Source organism: Oryx dammah, unplaced genomic scaffold (genome assembly GCF_014754425.2).
Source record: "Oryx dammah isolate SB20612 unplaced genomic scaffold, SCBI_Odam_1.1 HiC_scaffold_29, whole genome shotgun sequence".
NCBI classification, from domain to species: Eukaryota; Metazoa; Chordata; class Mammalia; order Artiodactyla; family Bovidae; genus Oryx; species Oryx dammah.
In genome coordinates this window covers 81,552,435-81,573,048 of record NW_024070213.1, presented here as the reverse complement: position 1 = coordinate 81,573,048, position 20,614 = coordinate 81,552,435, and the positions used below count along the sequence as shown (strand labels likewise).

Here is a 20,614-nt window from a genome sequence, read left to right as displayed (position 1 = left end):
AGATGTTGGATGGCATCACTGACTCAATGAACATAAGTTTGAGCAAGCTCCAGGAGTTGGTGATGAACAAGGAAGCCTGGCATGCTGCAGTCCATGGGGTCTCAAAGAGTCAGTCATGACTGTAATGACTGAGTGACTGAACTGAACTGAACTTGATTACAGTATAATAAATGAATAAATGTTTTAAGTAATTTGCTAGTATTTATAGGAATAAATCTGGAAGTGTTTGTTCAGGTGTGTTTTTACTCCAGTGGCTTAGGTTTTAATGATCAGAGTTTCAGTGTCTCATTCCTGAATTCACATATTTCTTCATCTGTATTCTTCCTTCAGGACTCATATCTATCTTGTATCTGAGACACTTGTACTAATGCTATATCTTTTTTATTCGGCTATGAGCTCTTGAGTATACTGCCATAATGACTAGCATGTTGTCTGTGAGAGACTTCTGGTCTGTATTTGTCAAGTGATTGAATAAGTAAAAGAAGTATTCTAAGTCTCATATCCTACACATTAAGCTAAGCTACCTTGTAAAAGGGATAGAACTGGCAAAGATTTTTAAATTTCTAGGAGTTTCCAGAATTCCATTTTATTAAACACTTTGTTCAACTTGCTGCTAACACATCACAGAGAGTTTCAATTCTATGTTAAATGAGAAGTATCAGTTATGATTCTATTATCCACATGCTTCCAGTCCTCATATCTTTCTCCAGAGCTTCTGGCTCATTTTTAGATATCACTACTAGCAAAATTGCTATCCTATTATACTCAACATTTTAAAGATGAGGGTTTCTGAATGTTCTTTAAAACTATTTTTATGTACCTGAAAGAAAATAGACAGCTGGTTAAAAAATCAAACATACAACTTGAAAAGCAACAGCTCCCCTGACTCACTTCCTGCTTACCTTCTATCAGTTTTTCTAAGAGTAGTTCCTCCCCAGAGCTACACCAAAAAATGGCCAGAGAAACTAATTTCTCATATCTCCCAAGGATGGCACATAACTAGTACCATACCTGCTACATGAGGGAGAAGTTCATTTATAGTTTACTCAGGATGCCTTAGGGCATTAGAACTTAATTCTCTTGTGAAATTCCAGTTGAGACAAAGTGCTAGAAGGGACTGCTTTCCTATTCTTCTAATATGTTTTTATGATGCTTTGTTTAATTGGCCCATTTTATACATTATTAGTAGACTTCTTGTATGATAAATGATGATTTACCTCCCTTGTACCACTGCCCATCTATATTTCCTTTAAGTTACCTTTTTAGCCTTTACCAGTATATGTTTTCACCTTCATTTCTTGTTTTATCTACTAAAGATAATTTGTGTTTTTTTTTTTTAATTTCCTATTTCCAAATAGAGTTATATTCTGAGCTCTGAGTGGACATGAAGTTCTTAGGAACAGTATTCAACCCACTACAGGTAGTTTTCAATGTATAGATGGTGTTTGAGTATTTAAAGCACTAGTATTCGATGAAATAATTAAGAAGTAAGTAGATGGAAAATAAAATACTTGAGAATAGATCTCTAAGGAACTGAAACTTTTGGGGACTGAGAAGATAAAAGCTGCAAAGAAGACCAGATATAGAGGCAGTGAGGTAAAAGAACTAAGACAGGGCTATATCTTTGCAAAATGAGAGGTTTTAGGAGAGAGTGTGAACTACTGATTGGTCTTTCTCTACCTGGATTTAGTCCTTTATTTTATTGCATTACATCATCAGTAACATCTTTTAAAAAATAGTGCATGGCACAAAAACTTTCTAAGAAATTATGTCTTACAATATATTTATCTTGCTTTTATAGGTATTTAATAGTTTTGCCAAGCATAGAATTCTAAGATCAAAATCATTGTTTTATTGTCTTACCACAGTGAGAAGTGTGATGCTAGACTTATTCTTATCCTTTTATGTGTAACCTGAAGGTTGTACGTAAGGGCTATCTCCTTTCTGGAAGATATTAAGATTTATATTTTGTACTTACTGTGAAATTTCACAATGTGAGTTTAAATGTCTGTTTAATTTATTTGAGGTGGTGGTGTATATGGGGTCAGGGTTTGACCTCTGCAACTAGAGTATCTGGATTCAAGTAGCTGATCTCTCAAGTCTTATATTGCATTTTTTTAAATTCAGCTATCATATTTTTAATTTCCAAGAAATTACATCTTCCAAGGAAAGATTGGAAATTTTCTAGGGAACTAAATCTCCTTCTTATTCTTTGACTATTCCTTTTTATATAACACTGTATCCCTTATGAATGAAATATTCTTCCAAATCTATCAGAAAGCATTAACTAGAAATATTTTAAGTTGTGTTCCTTTTATTATCTCTATTTCCTTCAGGGTCAGTTTTTATGATGGTATATCTTGGTTATTCTGTTAAATGCTACAGTCTTTTCTCAAGCATTTGTTTCTCCTTGATTTCATGATAATGTTTAAGAATTTTTTTAATTTCTAAATAAAATTTTTAAAATAAACAGTATTATTTATTTTTAAATAAAAGAGTATTGGGTTTTATTTAAAATGGGTTTATTTAAATTGGGTTTTATTTAAATAAAATGCAGGGGTCTTTGTTACAAAGGATAATTCCTACATTAGCTACTTAGTTTCTGCCACACATGATATTTATTTTCCTTACAGAAGAACAATCCATTCTGGCTGTGGAGGTAATTGCTTTCTTTCAGCTGTCCTCTTAAGATGGGAGGAGGTGGTTGGGTTGATTATTCATCAGTAGACCTTTAATTAACTTAGAAATTTCTTGAATTTGCTTCTTTTATTTATTTGCTTCTTTTTTGCCTTTATTTACATGTTTCTTTGTTCCTTTAACATAATGTTTATAAGATTAGAGGAAGAAGAGATTTAACAATGTTTTTAATCTTTCATCTTTAATTAGAAATTTTGATGTACCCTTTTTGTTAAAAAATTAATAATATATGTTATACATATTAAATACACCATTACATTTATATTGTATCTTATACATGTAGTGAACATATTTTTTATACCAGTTCTACTCCATTTAATATTATAATCAAGTTTTTGACATAAATATTTGAAGTAGGATGAGAAAGTGTCATCTTATCTTATTACTGCATCTTAGTGAATGCTTTTAAGCTACCACCCCTGCTGTAGTTCCCCCTGATCTGGCTGGACTCAAAAGGTGATATGCTGAGCTTGCCACTTAGTTACTTGATGATACAAATAGATCATTCATTCACTCAGTAAATGCTTATGAACCTCTAAATATGTGTCCAGTACTTTGCTAAATGTTAGAGAAAACACACACACACACACATAGATGCAGTCACTGCCCACAGACATTATTTTTAAGCTATTGTAATATTAAGAAAATTTGGGGCATGAAAATGATTTATTATAACTTGATTGTGTAGTGGTTACATATCAAAACTCATGAAATTGTTGATCATTTTTGTATATAAATGTTATGTCAATATAGATGGTTTTAGGTGTGAGGAAATAATATGTGTACCATGATGACTATAATTAATAACACTGTATTGTATAATAAAAATTTTCTAAAAAGAGTACAGTTTCAATGTTCTTACCTGCCAGGAGCCAGCACAGAGATCCCACCCATGACAAGGTCATGTGGAAGAGAACTGTAAGCAAGGCTTCAGGACTCGAGGGGCTCCCCAGACCTGCTTGAGCATCTACCCCAAAACCAGAATCTGTCTGTCTTACTATTTTGTGCCTTTCACCAACTCTCCTGACGTACAGGGGGCCATCCCCGACCACCTTTCTCTGGAGAAAATCAACTTAGGGCTCTAGCTAATAAGTCTCCTGGACATGAGAGGAATATTTCAATTCAACCCCCCCTGTTAGCATTCTAGCTTGCTTGGCAGGTTTATCCAGACTCTTGCAGCTACGCATATGATTGTTCACAGCCTCCCAACTGTGAGAGACACGGGAAGCCTAAAACATAGAGCCTTTCAAAGAGTTAAAAGTTATTAGAGTAGTGCTGGTGTAGGATTTCATTATTGGGCCAATGCTTGTTGCTAAGTCCCGTATCTCTTATCCACTGTGCACCTGGGAGTGCATTAGTTAACATAGTTGGAATGTAAGAAAAACAAGTGTAGCCTTGAAATTAACCACATCAGACCTTTGAGCTAATTGGTTCTTTCTTGTAACTCACTGCACCTTTTCTCTGTGAGAAATGTAACTCTGTTTAGCATTTTCTGAGGCTGACATAGATTAGAAATACAAAGAAAAAACACTTTGAGGGAAAATAAGTTTTCTGATTGAGCAGCCTTTATCAAAAGAGGGTCATAAAATGTTCACAGGCCTCCAAGGCCAGAAGATAATGTACACAATATTGTTTATGGGAAAGGTATGCAGAAAAAATCCTGGTTTCGATAAAGACAAAACAGATGTAATGTTTGGGCTGACTCTGTATGACTTTGCATCTTTCATTTCCCTCTATGTACAAGTTAAGGTATAAAAGTCTCTTTTGAAAATAAATTAATGGGCCTCACTCACCAAAGAAGCTTTGTCACCCCATGTTTTTCTTTTTTTCTCTCTTTCTTTCTTTCTTTCTCTCTCCCTCTCCCTCCCTCTCTTTTTCAGGCTGATCTCTTGGAACACAGAGTCTCTCTGCGTTCACTTTCCTGCCTGAGCTTCTAAGACTTTATTAGCTTTCTGTGTAAACCAAAGAATATCAGCCTCTTTCTCTCCTCTGTTTTCTTATCTACAACATTCTTTCCTTATCTCTCTCTAAATCATTTGCCGACGTCTCCTTTGGGTACCCCTGGATCCTGCAGGGGCTGGACCCCAGCACTTACCAAAAACAAAAAGCTGATGGATGTGCTAATTAACTCAATGGGAGAATCCTTTCATGCTTTATACTTATATTAAATCATCATATTTGTACACTTTAAATATATTATCATTTTGTGAATTACACCTTAATAAAGTGGGGGGGGTGGAAATAATGTTAGTGTTAATAAAATGAATACCAAAAAAAAAAAAGTCATTTAGGAATAAGCCCAGGCAAAATATATAGAAGACAGCCTTTTAAAAACCTATGAAGACCATAGAAGCTATAAAAATCATTAGAGAAAGAGGAAATACATCATGTATAATGGATTAAAAGTTTCAATAATGTAAAGAATCAGTTCTTGCCAAATCAATCTATAGAACCAATTCAGACTTCCCCTCACCCTATTTTTTTGTTTTGCTTTGGGTTTTTTGGTGCAAAATTCACAAACTAATAAATAGAACACCCAAAGAGTCAAGATAATTTTGAAAAGTGAGCAAAAAGATAGGGAGGAATACCTGTTATGAGCTAGGCACTGTTTCTCCTGTGAGGAAAAATTATTAGAAGATTACTTAATAGCAATTCAGTTCAGTTCCGTTCAGTTCAGTTGCTCAGTCATGTCCAGCTCTTTGCCATACCATGAATTGCAGCATGCCAGGCCTCCTTGTCCATCATCAGCTCCCAGAGTTCACTCAGACTCATCCATCGAGTCAGTGATGCCATCCAGCCATCTCATCCTCTGTCGTCTGTAGTAGTCAACAGCAAACTATTAAGAGATAGAGAGTATTACTTCTAGGTCAAAAACAGAAAACTCAGAGAGGTTTAGTAAAATACACACTGTTACACAGTTATCACACCAAAGAGCTGAAATTCACTCACATTAGGATATATTATGAGACATCTCAGAGTATAGGCTGTTTCTCATTGGTCAAATTGGTCTTCAGAGGCAGCCTACGGTGAGAGAAAGAGCACTGGACTTGAGAGAGTTCTGGTCTGTGGTTTAACCTTGACTCCTTCATCTATGACAAGATACTAACATCTGTGAGCTTTTTGTTGTTGTTGTTCATACAGTTTCCTTTCTTGTTTTCTGCCTGTTGGTTTATTTTTAATGATTATGTAGTGGGTTTCCATTTCCTTCTCCAGAGGATCTTCCTGACCCAGGGATCAAACCCAGATCTCCTGCATTGTGGGCAGACGCTTTACCCTCTGAGCCACCAGGGAAGTCCTTAAAACATATGTACTTTCTAGAAAATCTATCCCTACAGTGCTTCCACTTTTATTTTCTAAGTCGTTTTTGATCCCTGGAGTATAACTGCTATTTGTAACTACTACTGGATAGCTAAACAGTTTTTGGATTTTAGATTCTCTGTGCTCTGGGACAGCATCTTAATATCATCACTAGCTGACTGTTCTAAAAGTAGCTGCTGAAAAAGTTCTAAGTGTTCCCAAGGAACTACAAACTAGTTCCTTCCTAAGACAGAATATGTAATGAAATCATAGTTTTTCATAAAATTTATTTTTAGTTTTTTTTATAATGTACCTGCAGAGTGTAAAATTAAGGCCCTTATAATCAAGAATAAATCATATGAACTTATACATCCTGTACTGATCTTTTTGAATACTCTTATTCAGTTGGAAAGTAATTTGTTCAAACTTGGTGGTTCTTATAACTTTTTCTCCCCTAGGTCTGCTGTTCTCTGTGTTTCTAACTCAATAATATGAAGATTTGTTTTTAACTAACCTAAAGAAGTAAGAAGAAATAAATTATTGGGTTTTTTTTTTTTTTTGCTATTTTCTGTTAATATATGGTATGTAAGGCATAATATGTATGTATCTGTGCATTTAGATATTCTAACTCACAGTAATATTTAAATTTGTGTATAGATAAAAATCTTCTTAATTCTTAAGTGGCAGATCAGATTTCAATTCTTATTAAGGTTTACAGAGTAACTAACAGTATACATACCATCAGATAGCTTACAATGCTGCTTGTTTTATTTTTCACTTTAATTAGAACCATGACCCAAACAAACATACCTCCTTTTGGGAAGTGCATACTTTGGCAATTCAAGCACACTTTCATTTTCTACTTTCACCAAAGTAGAAAAGTTTTCATAAACAAATCAAAAATAGCAAGAACATGAAAGTATAAAATAAAGCAATGTACGTTATCTGGCCAGCTTTACTTTGCTGTCCTAAATGGTGACAAGTATATAATTTGAACCATGACATATGGATATTTATACTGTATTTGATAAATTGTCATATTTTAAATGAATTAAGACATTTCAGTACCTAAGGAATTACTCAGTAATTCGTTCTGAAATGTGAATAATTGTTCCACGCTATATCAAAACTCTGGTTATTTATATGACGTCTTAATAACTTTTGTCATATTCATATATTGTCTGTACCAATATATACTTAATGTGGTTTCTGTAATCCCTCTGACTTTTAAAATTTAAATACAATTTCACTACTGTACTGTTAGTATCACTTGCTATCAGTTTAGTCAGTTCAGTCACTCAATTGTGTCTGACTCTTTGCGACCCTGTGGACTGCAGCACGCCAGGCCTCCTTGTCCATCACCAACTCCCGGAGTTTACTCACACTCATGCCCATTGAGTCAGTGATGCCATCCAACCATCTCATCCTCTGTCATCCCCTTCTTCTGCCTTCAATCTTTCCCAGCATCAGGGTCTTTTCTAATGACAGTTCTTCACATCAGGTGGCCAAAGTATTGGAGCTTCAGCTTCAGCATCAGTCCTTCCAATGAATATTCAAGACTGTTTTCCTTTAGAATTGACTGGATGGATCTTCTTGCTGTCCAAGGGACTTTCAAGAGTCTTCTCCAACACTCCAGTTCAAAAACATGAATTCTTAGGCACTCAGCTTTCTTTATGGTCCAACTCTTACTCCATACATGACTACTGGAAAAACCATAGCTTACTATAAATAGAAATAATGCAGAAACATGAAATAAAATGTTTACCTATTATCACCTAAATACCATACCAGTGGTGGCAGATGTGTCACATTTTAGGAAACACTGTCCTGTAGGATTGTAAATTCAGACTTTAATCAACTTATTTTCTTAAAACACAATTTACAGCAGGATCCTCTATGACCCACCTCCCAGAATACTGGAAATAAAAGCAAAAATAAACAAATGGGATCTAATTAAAATTAAAAGCTTCTGCACAACAAAAGAAACTATAAGCAAGGTGACAAGACAGCCTTCAGAATGGGAGAAAATAATAGCAAATGAAGCAACTGACAAACAACTAATCTAAAAAATATATAAGCAACTCATGCAGCTCAATTCCAGAAAAATAAATGACCCAATCAAAAAATGGGCCAAAGAAGTAAATAGACATTTCTCCAAAGAAGACACACATGAAAAGATGTTCAACATCACTCATTATCAGAGAAATCCAAATCAAGACCACAGTGAGGTACCATTTCACACCAGTCAGAATGGCTGCTATCCAAAAGGCTACAAGCAGTAAATGCTGGAGAGGGTGTGGAGAAAAGGGAACACTCTTACACTGTTGGTGGGAATGCAAACTAGTACAGCCACTATGGAGAACAATGTGGAGATTCCTTAAAAAACTAGAAATAGAACTTCCTTATGACCCAGCAATCCCACTGCTGGGCATACACACTGAGGAAACCAGAATTGAAAGAGACACATGTACCCCAATGTTCATCGCAGCACTGTTTATAATAGCCAGGACATGGAAGCAACCTAGATGTCCATCAGCAGATGAATGGATAAGAAAGCTGTGGTACATATACACAATGGAGTATTACTCAGCTATTAAAAAGGATACATTTGAATCAGTTCTAATGAGGTGGATGAAACTGGAGCCGATTATACAGAGTGAAGTAAGCCAGAAAGAAAAACACCAATACAGTATATTAACACATATATATGGAATTTAGAAAGATGGTAATGATAACCCTGTATGCAAGACAGCAAAAGAGACACAGATGTATAGAACAGACTTTTGGACTCTGTGGGAGAGGGAGAGGGTGGGATGATTTGGGAGAATGGCATTGAAACATGTATAATATAATGTAAGAAACAAATCGCTAGTCTAGGTTCAATGCAGGATACAGGATGTTTGGGGCTGATGCACTGGGATGACCCAGAGAGATGGTATGGGGAGGGAGATGGGAGGGGGGTTCAGGATTGGGAACTCATATACACCCGTGGTGGATTCATGTTGATGTATAGCAAAACCAATACAGTATTGTAAAGTAAAATAAAGTAAAATTTAAAAAAAGAAGAAAATTTCAAGTAAAATTAAAAAAAAAAAAAACCCGCACAGAGTTTAGATCTATACTATACCCAGGAAGGGCAGGAATTACTTCTGCATTTGTATCCTTGTTTCCCCAGCACTTAGTACTTGGCATATAACAGGTATTCAATAAGTATTGAAAGGTAAATTAAAGAGTGACATATATTTGCTTATTTATCTTTTAAAATACAACTTAATAGTAACAGTCAAATAATAATACTCAAATTGTATAGGGAAATGCATTATGGCCAGCATATGTTTCAATTCCCAGTCTTCAGGGGATATTCACTAATATACTACATAGCATTCCTATTAAAATTTAATGGTTATAGATCAAGGAAGGCTGCTGTAATATAAACAAAGAAAAGTGGGGATGAAGCAGTATAACAGTGGTCCTGATGATTAGAATGACTGACAAGAGAAAATGAGCAGTAAAAATTTAAATATATATCTGTGTCATATGACCTGAGATCACCCTTGTGTGGCAGAAAGATAAAAGGGCTAAATAAAAGTGTACATGAAATGTGAAAGTTGCTTCAGTAGAGAAGGCTCTGTTCCATTAATAGTTACTTCCAAATCACCAATGCTAAAGAACAAATTTTTCTAAAATAAGGTATTCTGAACATCCCCCTCATGGCCTTCTTCCAATAAACTCGCTTCCAAAGCTTAAATTCCAACCTTTTTTCTTTTGTCCATGCACTTAAGAAATGACATAACCAATTTTCTGCATCATTTGGGTTAGAGGAAAAGACCATATAAAGCTGAAATGAGTATAGCATTTTAGTCCCGTTTATAAATCAGAGGATCATCAGTTAGGAAGGCACCTGAAATACAAATAACCTGTTTCATGAAACATGTAAGGTCATAGTAAATTGAAGCAGTCCACATCAGCTGTATGTCAGGAAGTTAATGGCTAGCTGATTTAACCACTAACAATTATTTTGACAACAGGAAATACTGACAGCAGGAACTGACTCTTCAGAAGAGGAACCACAGTGACATGTCATTCATTCATGGCTTTGAAATAATGTTAAAATTTTGCAATCATATGAAATATTTATTTTTTTTCACTTATTACCTGATCTAAGAGAATGGTTTGTACCTTCTTTAAGTGAAGGATTTCTGGGTTTATCAAGAAGTAAATGAGTGATGACATTTTTTCCTCCTTTTAAAAAAATTTATTCTTTTATTCAAAGTTTGTCTCTTTCAAAATTGAACAAAGAAAAAGAGAAATTTTAAAAGAGAGTGAAAGAAATATATACTTCCAGAATTTGGAATTAGATGAGACTAAGAAGCAGTGGATACTCCACTCCAGCTCAACAGTATTTACTGCCTTCTTAGTCTCATTTAACTGAATTAAAGTGGACTGTCTGGAGGGAAAGAACTCTAAAAAGTACTTAGTCTTCCCTTCAACAAGGAAGGAAGGACGTTTTCATGATGGTCACTGCAGCAGGAAATATGACTCAGGTGTTCAGTTCAGGTCAGCGCTCAGTCGTATCCGACTTCTTGCGACTCCATGAATTGCAGCACACCAGGCCTCCCTGTCCATCACCAACTCCCGGAGTTAACCCAAACTCATGTCCATAGAGTCGGTGATGCCATCCAGCCATCTCATCCTCGGTCGTCCCCTTCTCCTCCTGCCCACAACCCCTCCCAGCATCAGAGTCTTTTCCAATGAGTCAGCTCTTCGCATGAGGTAGCCAAAGTATTGGAGTTTCAGCTTTAGCATCATTCCTTCCAAAGAATACCCAGGACTGATCTCCTTTAGAATGGACTGGTTGAATCTCCTTGCAGTCCAAGGGACTCTCAAGAGTCTTCTCCAACACCACAGTTCAAAAGCATCAATTCTTCAGCGCTCAGCCTTCTTCACAGTCCAACTCTCACATCCATATATGACCACTGGAAAAACCATAGCCTTGACTAGATGGACCTTTGTTGGCAAAGTAATATCTCTGCTTTTGAATATGTGGGAAACATTAAGAAAAGCCTGTTCTACCTTGGCAAGTGGGATCTGCAGGCATGGCAAGGATGTCAAGATGGAAATGGCAGCAGATCATTTAGCAAGGTCTGGGGCAACCCCATGATGTTGTGATCACTCACCTAGAGCCAGACATCCTGGAATGTGAAGTCAAGTGGGCCTTAGGAAGCATCACTAAGAACAAAGCTAGTGGAGGTGATGGAATTACAGTTGAGCTATTTCAAATCCTGAAAGATGATGCTGTAGAAGTGCTGGACTCAAGATGCCAGGAAATTTGGAAAACTCAGCAGTGGCCACAGGACTGGAAAATGTCCATTTTCATTCCAATCCCAAAGAAAGGCAATACCAAAGAATACGCACACTACCACACAATTGCACTCATCTCACACGCTAGCAAAGTAATGCTCAGAATTCTTCAAGCCAGGGTTCAACAATACATGAACCATGAACTTCCAGATCTTCAAGCTGGATTTAGAAAAGGCAGAGGAAACAGAGATCAAATTGCCAGCATCTACTGGATCATCATAAAAGCAAGAGAATTCCAGAAAAACATCTACTTCTGCTTTATTGATTACACCAAAGCCTTTGACTGTGTAGATCACAACAAACTGGAAAATTCTGAAAGAGATGGAAATACCAAACCACCTGACCTGCCTCCTGAGAAATCTGTATGCAGGTTAAGAAGCAACAATTAGAACTGGACATTGAAAAACAGACTGGTTCCAAATCAGGAAAGGAGTACTTCAAGGCTGTATATTGTCACCCTGCTTATTCAACTTATATGCAGGGTTTTACATCATGCAAAATGCCAGGCTGGATGCAGCACAAGCTGGAATCAAGATTGCTGGGAGAAATGTCAATAACCTCAGATATTCAGATGACATTACCCTCATGGCAGAAAGTGAAGAAGAACTAAAGAGCCTCTTGATGAAAATGAAAGAGGAGAGTGAAAAAGTTGGTTTAAAGCTCAACATTCATAAAACTAATATCATGGCATCCGGCCCCATCACTTCATGGCAAATACATGGGGAAACAATGGAAACAGTGAGAGACTTTATTTTTGGGGAGGCTTCAAAATCACTGCAGATGGTGACTGCAACCATGAAATTAAAAGACGGTTGCTCCTTGGAAGAAAAGCTATGACCAACCTAGACAGCATATTAAAAAGCAGAGACATTACTTTGCCAACAGACGTCTGTCTAGTCAAAGCTATGGTTTTTCCAGTAGTCATGTATGGAGGTAAGAGTTGGACCCTAAAGAAAGCTGAGCACTGAAGAACTCATGCTTTAAAACTGTGGAGAAGACTCTTGAGAGTTCTTTGGATGGCAAGGAGATCCAACCAGTCAATCCTAAAGGAAATCAGTCCTGAATATTAATTTGAAGGACTGTTGCTGAAGCTGAAACTCCCAATACTTTGGCTGCCTGATGTGAAGAACTGACTCATTGGAAAAGACCCTGATGCTGGGAAAGACTGAAGGCAGGAGAAGGGGATAACAAGGGATAAGATGGTTGATGGCATCACTGACTCAATAGACATGAGTTTGAATAAGCTCTGGGAGTTGGCAATGGACAGGGAAGCCTGGTGTGCTGCGGTCCATGGTGTCGCAAAGAGCCAGAAATGACTGAGTGACTGAACTGAGGCAACCCCATGCATCCAGAAACCCAGACAATATATAAGAAGAAGGGGACACTCTGCTAGGCAACTCTAGGCATTACTTTTTCTTCTGTGAATGAGTAAAGAGACTTGGATGAGCATCAGATGTCCCCATTTATCAACAAACTGAACAAGGAGAATAATGACCTCATAACATTTGGGATTAGTAAAAAGCTACTGGAAGCAATATATTAGACTCAAGATGCATACTCTGTTTGTTTAGGTAATTTTGCCAATTTGAACCTGTGTCTACCTGTAAGAAGGAACAGATAGCTGGAAGTTAGGCTACCATGAACTTTTAGGTGACCTTAGTTATATCCCATTATTTCCTTTTACCTCATTTTTTCCCCATATGTTCAGTATACTGTCTACATATCAAGATCTTTTTTGAGGGTTGAATGAGTTAATGATATATATGAACCAATTAAAAGGTGACATAAATGAGATATATTTTCAAAAATCAGAAGCATATTGATGCATGAATGCTATTGCCATGTACTAGAGATTATGTTGATAGTAATAAAAGACTCTAAAATCTCAGTGACTTAAAGCAAAAAGGTTTATTTCTTGTTCTTACTGTATGTCCACCACAAGTAGAGGAGGACTATGCCCCGTATCATCTTCACTCAGGACTCGGGTTGAACTTCAGAGCTTCTGGAAATCACTGGTCATTGTGATTCGGAAAGAATATGTGCAAATCCACACGCTGCATCTTTAAGGCTCTGCCTAGAAGTGACTCATATCACTCCCTAGTTGGCTTCAGGAAGTCACACCGCAATCCTAGCTTGTGTCCAGGAGAAGAGCGGGAAATATTTGGCAAGCAGCACTAATGAGTATCATAGATGCTTTTCTTTTTCCGTTTTCTGCAGTTGGTGACTTTTGCAGCAGGGAAACTGTCTAGATGTTTGTCCTATTATTAATCCCACTACATTCTTTCTGTATAGCTGTCAAAAACAACCAAGTAGACTGCCTTTATTTTATATTTTCTCAGTTTTAAGGATTTGCTGGCACTGAATATTTTAGTACCCGTCTAACAGAATATTTTAGTTTCTTAGAGAGCGAGGCAACAGTTGTATAACATCTCATTTGTGTTTTCTTTCCCAGACATCGATGAGTGCTCTGATGGCTTTGTTCAGTGTGACAGCCGTGCTAACTGCATCAACCTGCCTGGATGGTACCACTGTGAGTGCAGAGATGGCTACCATGACAATGGGATGTTTTCACCAAGTGGCGAATCGTGTGAAGGTCAGTACAAGGAAAAGACCTAGAGTTTAAGGTCTTGAAATTGAGACACGTTCAGTAAGACATAATTAGTTGACATTGATTTCAATTCAGGTATTGGTGATTTTTGCTGTGTTTTTACAAGTGATTGGAAACATGTTAAAATCTAACTTTTGCTTCCTAACTATAATATTTAATTGATTTGTGAATAATACTTGCAACAGCAAACCAATCTTCCGTGGATACTTTGTTGAAGGATGTTTTTAGAATAAATAAACCTATACTATCAGATAAATTTTTTAATGGCAGCATGTAAAAATCTGACCCAAAACGAGGTAGAAAAACAGGTGAAAGCAGGATAGAGGGAAAATGAGGTGAGAGAAAATAGGGCGATGACATGTCCAAAAAAAACATGATACCTGCTTCTCTGGGCTATTCCTGATGTATCGTTTGCCTGGCAAAGTTAGAATGTTTAGTGAATGTTGCAAGCAGAAGGTATGGTCCATGCTTAAAAGACGTCAATCTAATAGGAATGGAAATTCAGTCAGATTATATTCAATTATTTAGGATTAATTTTGTCTTATTTTCAGTGAATTGACAATTCTGCTCCTTTATATCTACTATTAAGGGGCATAAATTTTAGAAGGTGGACAGAGTAAGCAAAGCACAGTGAATAATTTCCAAGGAAACTACTCACACCAAAAGTGTTTGGCGTGGAATTGGGAAACAAACCAGACCTCAAGAAGTCTTTATTTTCTCCATTGGTGTTTACACCTTCATCGAGTAACAGCCTGAAAGAATGGAGAGGCTAATATGACACAGTCGATGAAAGCCTTGGAGAATCTAACTTAACTGTACTTGACGCTTAAATGATGAGATGCCTTTTATCCTTGGGCCTCTAGAGGTTTTCACACAAAGAAAAGTGACGCAGACTTGGGTGATAGATGCCAAGGTTCCCTGTGCGCTTTGCCAACAGCTGCAGAGCTCTGGACCTTGAGCAGAGTGTTCATCTGGATTTTTACATGGAATGGGAATGCTGCTGCCTTAGCAGGGGCTAAAACCTAGCATTTGCAAACAACCCTTAGCTGTGATCTGAAGGCTTTTCCTTGTGCTTATGAGAATGCCGTTCAAGAAGCATATCAAACCTTGTGATTTTGCCCTTCCCTGATAAACTATATTGCCTGTTTCTATAGTATATTATCAGGAAGAAGTCTTCAATGCTGCTTTTTTAGCATTGTCTTTTATTTTAAATTATACACATAAAGAATAAATATAAACTGATTATAAATAATTCAATCATACAGAAATATAGACAGCAAAGCTAAAAAATGTGTCTTTATTTCATCTCCTCCTTTTTCCTATCTTTTCTTCTTCTGCTGTAGGAGTAACCTGGGTTTAATTTTGCTTGCTTTCCCTTTTGGTGCATCAGAATGTGACTAAAAAAAATACATAGCTCTGCTATCTTAATTTACATTTGTAACTTCTTTCAGTATCTTTTAAATTTATGACCACATGTCTCAAGGGGGCTGTATTAGTTATCTCCTGATGCATAAAAAGTAACCCCCAAAGTGTAGCCACTGAAAATAATAAATTATCTCACAGCTTCTGGATAAGGAATCTATGAACAGCTTAGCTGGATTCCTTTGGTTCAGGTTTCTAGTGAAGTTACTAATATCAAGTTGCTGCCCAGAGATGTGGTCTCATCTCTAAGTCTTTACTGGGTCAGGAGTGGAGGGTAAGGGAATCTGTTTCTAAGGTCACTAACAGGGCTTGTATCCTTAACCCATGAGCCACTCCACAGGACTAGGGGCTGGCTTCTCTTAGAAAAAGCATTCCAAGAGAGAGCATGTGCCCAAGATGGCAGCAACAGTCTTCCACAACTAAATCTCAGATGTGGCATCTCACCACTTCTCCCATAGTCTTTCTGTTAGAAGCCACTCAGTAAGTCCAAGGAGAGAGGATAACCAAAGAGCATAAATAGTAAATGGTGAGAATTGTTGCTGGCCATCTTGTTAAACTACACGCCACAAGAACCATCAGCATTGTCCGTTAATTTCCACTGCAACTCTCTGATGCAATCATGTCATAACTTCTCCACTCTCCTCACATCTCAGATACCACTTTTTCTTCTTTCTCTGTTAATTACTCTGCTTCTTATTTAACTGAGAAGAGAGAAGTACTTCACTTTTCCACCAGACATATGGTATGATATCCAGTAAGTCATATGTATGATACACACCACCTCACTGGTGGCTCAGATGGTAAAGAATCTGCCTGCAATGCAGGAGACCTGGGTTCAGTCCCTGGGTCGGGAAGATTCCCTGGAGGAGGGAATGGCTACCCATTCCAGTGTTTTTGCCTGGAGAATCCCATGGAGAGAGGAGCCTGGTGGGCTACAGTCCAAAGGGTCACAAAGATTTGGACACAACTGAGCAATTAATACTTCTACTTCCTTTCATACAGTAAATACATACTAGTCTGGTGAAAATGACAAAACATAACAAGTGCATTCATTAAGTGTCCAAAAGTAACAAGGAAAACTAATCATTAAAATAACACATGATACAGATGAATATAGGGAAGTAACGGATTCTGTGAAATGCCTACACAGAAAAGGCTTTTTGAGGAAATTCCATAAATACATAAAGAGTGGGAAATCTTATTATTAAAAAAAAAACCCACAATTCTGTAAAGATAATTTTACAACTATCTTCCAATAGAATTTATAATGATTATCGTAAAAATCTACTACTCTTTCAAGGACAGTGTGATCTGAAGAATTCTTTTAAAAGTACTAACCTTTGTCATATAAAAGAGAACTAAAATGCTTCTTTGTAACAACTATCTACTTACTGCAATTTCAGTGATCTGTAGAATTTTAATATTAGCATTTAGAAGGATGCCATTTTAAAACTATGGTTATATCTGATCAAGTTCCATATTTCTGTTCTGGGGGAAAAAACAAGAAGCATTTCAACATGGACAAATCCACAGCAGTAGGTTTACAATTATTCTTAAGTCATATTTGAAGATATGAATAAATAACTTTGTACTGTTGCACTATTTTTTAGACTGTGTAATCTACAACATACATGTTAATAAACTGCATGCATACAAACTTTAAATTATTTTGCTCATCCATTTACCTCGGAGGTGTAGACATTTAATCCCCAGGAAATGTGCAAGGGTACCAATTTTCTTATCCACATCATCATTTCTAATGTGCCTGAAAATTTGTCTCTCTCTGAGAACAAGGCCAAGTATTTTTTTTCCGTGTAGGAATATTGCATTTCACGCCCACATTTCCTTTTACTTAAAGCTTTTATTTCTAGATTATCTTTATGCTTGGTGAGGTGTTTTTGAACTTGTATGACTTAAAAAAAAATGTTTATATGGTAGTATCTTTGAGTATTATGTTCAAAACAGATACTATAAATTCTTACCTTAAATCAAGGGAAACTATGAAAATGAAATGAATCTATTTCAACTCATGAAGTAGTTAGTGAATATATGTATAGGTAGCTTGAGGTACTTTACGAGGCATCTGCTGTAAACAGATTTGAAGGAGGTATGAGGTATGGTCACTGCTCTCAGCTTATAGTAGAGATAAAATATATATAGTAACAACTGTCATATAAGTAGAATGTGGAGAGTTTCTCAACCAGAGGAGAAAAGCTTCAAAGTTGAAAATGATGAGTACATAAGGAAAGAATAAGTTTAGAGCCATAAGGTAACAAAGAGAAATTATTTTCTGTTGGGGCTAAGAAAGGATTGAGTATCTAGCTATCTAGCATTGTTTCAGGACTTAAGTATGATGTGATGTACACCTTAAGATAGGGACAGAAAGTGCAAGCAGAGGAAGTAGTCTTAAATGCCTTTCTCAGAAGTTTGAGCTTGATTCTGAAGGTCTATTTTTGAGAAAGGGAATGATTAAAGTATATCTCTACCAAATCCATATTTTGGCCCAGTCCTATTTTCTGAACTCCAGACCTGTATCTCCAACTACTTACTAATCAGCTCTACCTGGAAGTTCACAGGAAAGTATATTTCAGCATGTCTTAAACTAACTCGTGTCTTTGCTAATTTCTGCCACCCACTTCTGTTACCAAGTCCAAGCTTGCTCTGCTTGCCGCAAAACAGGTCAAGAAATCCAAGTGACAAGGTGTTGAGGCAAGGAATATGACTTTATTCAGAAAGTCGACTGACCGAGAGGATGGCAGGCTAATGTCTCAAAATAACTGTCTTGTCAGGGAGGGAATCCATGTTCTTTTATGGAAGCAGGAAAAAAAGCAATGAGGCACTAAAGTCAAAAGGCAGAATAGAGAGGGAAAGGCCAAGAGAACACACTGGTCACAGAAAACACTCTATTTCAACAACACAAGAGATGACTCTACACATGGACATCACCAGATGGTCAATACCAAAATCAGATTGATTATATTATTTGCAGCCAAAGATAGAGAAGCTCTATACAGTCACCTTGTGCACACCAAGACCCAGGAGAAAGGAGCAGTGACCCCACAAGAGACTGACCCAGACTTTCCCATGAGTGTCCAGGAGTCTGCAGTGGAGACATGGGTCGACAGTGGCCTGCTGCAAGGTCAGGAGCACTGAGTGGCATTGCCTGCATGGGACCATATGAAGGAGGTCACCATTATCTTCATTACTTATACCGTAGTTTGACTTCAGGTCAAACAACAGGGAGGGAACACAGCCCCACCCATCAACAGAAAACTGGACTGAAGATTTACTGAGCACAGCCCCACCCATCAGAACCAGTTTCCCCCTCAGTTAGTCTCTCCCATCAGGAAGCTTCCATAAGCCCATCCTTATCTATCACAGGGCAGACAGAATGAAAACCACAGTCACAGACAACTAATCAAATTGATCGCATGGACCACAGCCTTGTCTAATTCAATGAAACTAGGAGCCATGCCACGTAGGGCCACCCAAGATGGTCAGGTCATGGTGGAGAGTTCTGACAAAACATGGTCCACTGGAGAAGAGAATGGCAAGCCACTTCAGAATTCTTGCCTTGAAAACCCCATGAATAGCATGAAAAGGCAAAGAGATAGGACACTGAAAGATGAACTCCAAGGGAGATCAGAGAAATAACTCCAGAAAGAATGAAGAGATGGAGCCAAGGAAACAAAAAAAACACACCCAGTTATGGATGTGACTGGTGATGGAAGTCAAGTCTAGTGTTGTAAAGAGCAAAATGCATAGGAACCTGGAATGTTAGGTCCATGAACCAAGGCAAATTGGAAGTGGTCAGACAGAAGACGGCATGAGTGAACATTGACATTTTAGGAATTAGTGAACTACAATGGACTGTAATGGGTGAATTTAACTCAGATGATCATTACATCTACTACTGTGGGCAAGAATCCCTTAGAAGAAATGGAGTAGCCATCACAGTCAACAAGAGTCCAGAATGCAGTACTTGGATGCAATCTCAAAAACAACAAAATGATCTCTCTTTGTTTCCAAGGCAAACCATTCATTATCACAGTAATCCAAGTCTATGCTTCATCCAGTAATGCTAAAGAAGCTGAAGTTGAACAGTTCTATAAAGACCTATAAGACCTTCTAGAACTAACAACCCCCCAAAATGTCCATTTCATTATAAAGGACTGGAATGCAAAAGTAGGAAGTCAAGAGACACCTAGAATGACAGGCAAATTTGCCCTTGGAGTACAAACCAAAGCAGGTAAAAGGTTAACAAGTTTTGCCAAGAGAACACACTTGTCATAGCAAACACCCTCTTTCAACAACACAAGAGAAGATTCTACACATGGACGCCACCAGACAGTTCATACCAAAATCATGTTGATTATATTGTTTGCAGCCAAGATGGAGAAGCTCTACATGGTCAACAAAAATAAGACTGGGAGCTGACTGCGACTCAGATCATGAACTCCTTATTGCCAAATTCAGACTTAAATTGAAGAAAGCAGGGAAAACCACTAGCCCATTCAAGTATGACCTAAATAAAATCCCTTACAAGTATACAGTGGAAGTGACAAATAGATTCAAGGGATTAGATATGATAGAGTGCCTGAAGAACTATGGACAGAGCTTCATAACATGATACAGGAGATGGTGATCTAAACTATCTCCAAGAAGAAGAAATGCAAAAAGGCAAAATGATCGTCTGAGGAGGCCCTACAAACAGCTGAAAAGTAGAAGAGATAAGAAAGCCTTCCTCAGTGATTGATGCAAAGAAACTGAGGAAACAATAGAATGGGAAAAAATCAGAGATCTCTTCAAGAAAATGAGGCATAAAGGGAACATTTCATGTAAACATAGGCACAATAAAGGACAGAAACAGTATTAAGAAGCAGAAGATATTAAAAAGAGATGGCAAGAATACACAGAACTGTACAAAAAAGATCTTCATGACTCAGATAACAATGATGGTGTGATCACTCACCTAGAGCCAGACATCCTGGAGTGTAAAGTCAAGTGGGCTTTAGAAAGCATCACTACAAACAAAGCTAGTGGAGGTGATGGAATTCCAGCTGAACTATTTCAAATCCTAAAAGATGATGCTGTGAAAGTGCTGCATTCAGTATGCCAGGAAATTTGGAAAACTCAGCAGTGGCCCCAGGACTGGAAAAGGTCCGTTTTCATTCCAATCCCAAAGGTAATGCCAAAGAATGTTCAAACTACTGTACAATTGCACTCATT

At 37.3% G+C, this 20,614-nt stretch overlaps 1 protein-coding gene across 2 annotated transcripts in view; it reads left to right on the top strand.

Moving 5' to 3' along the window:
• Positions 1 to 20,614, top strand: part of NELL2 (neural EGFL like 2) — a 382,484-nt gene that overhangs the window by 342,760 nt on the left and 19,110 nt on the right. For both annotated transcript variants that reach the window (XM_040233810.1, XM_040233809.1), the window contains exon 17: positions 13,808 to 13,948. In XM_040233810.1, the coding sequence (XP_040089744.1) occupies positions 13,808 to 13,948 (141 nt within the window). The remainder of the gene's footprint in view (positions 1 to 13,807; positions 13,949 to 20,614) is intronic.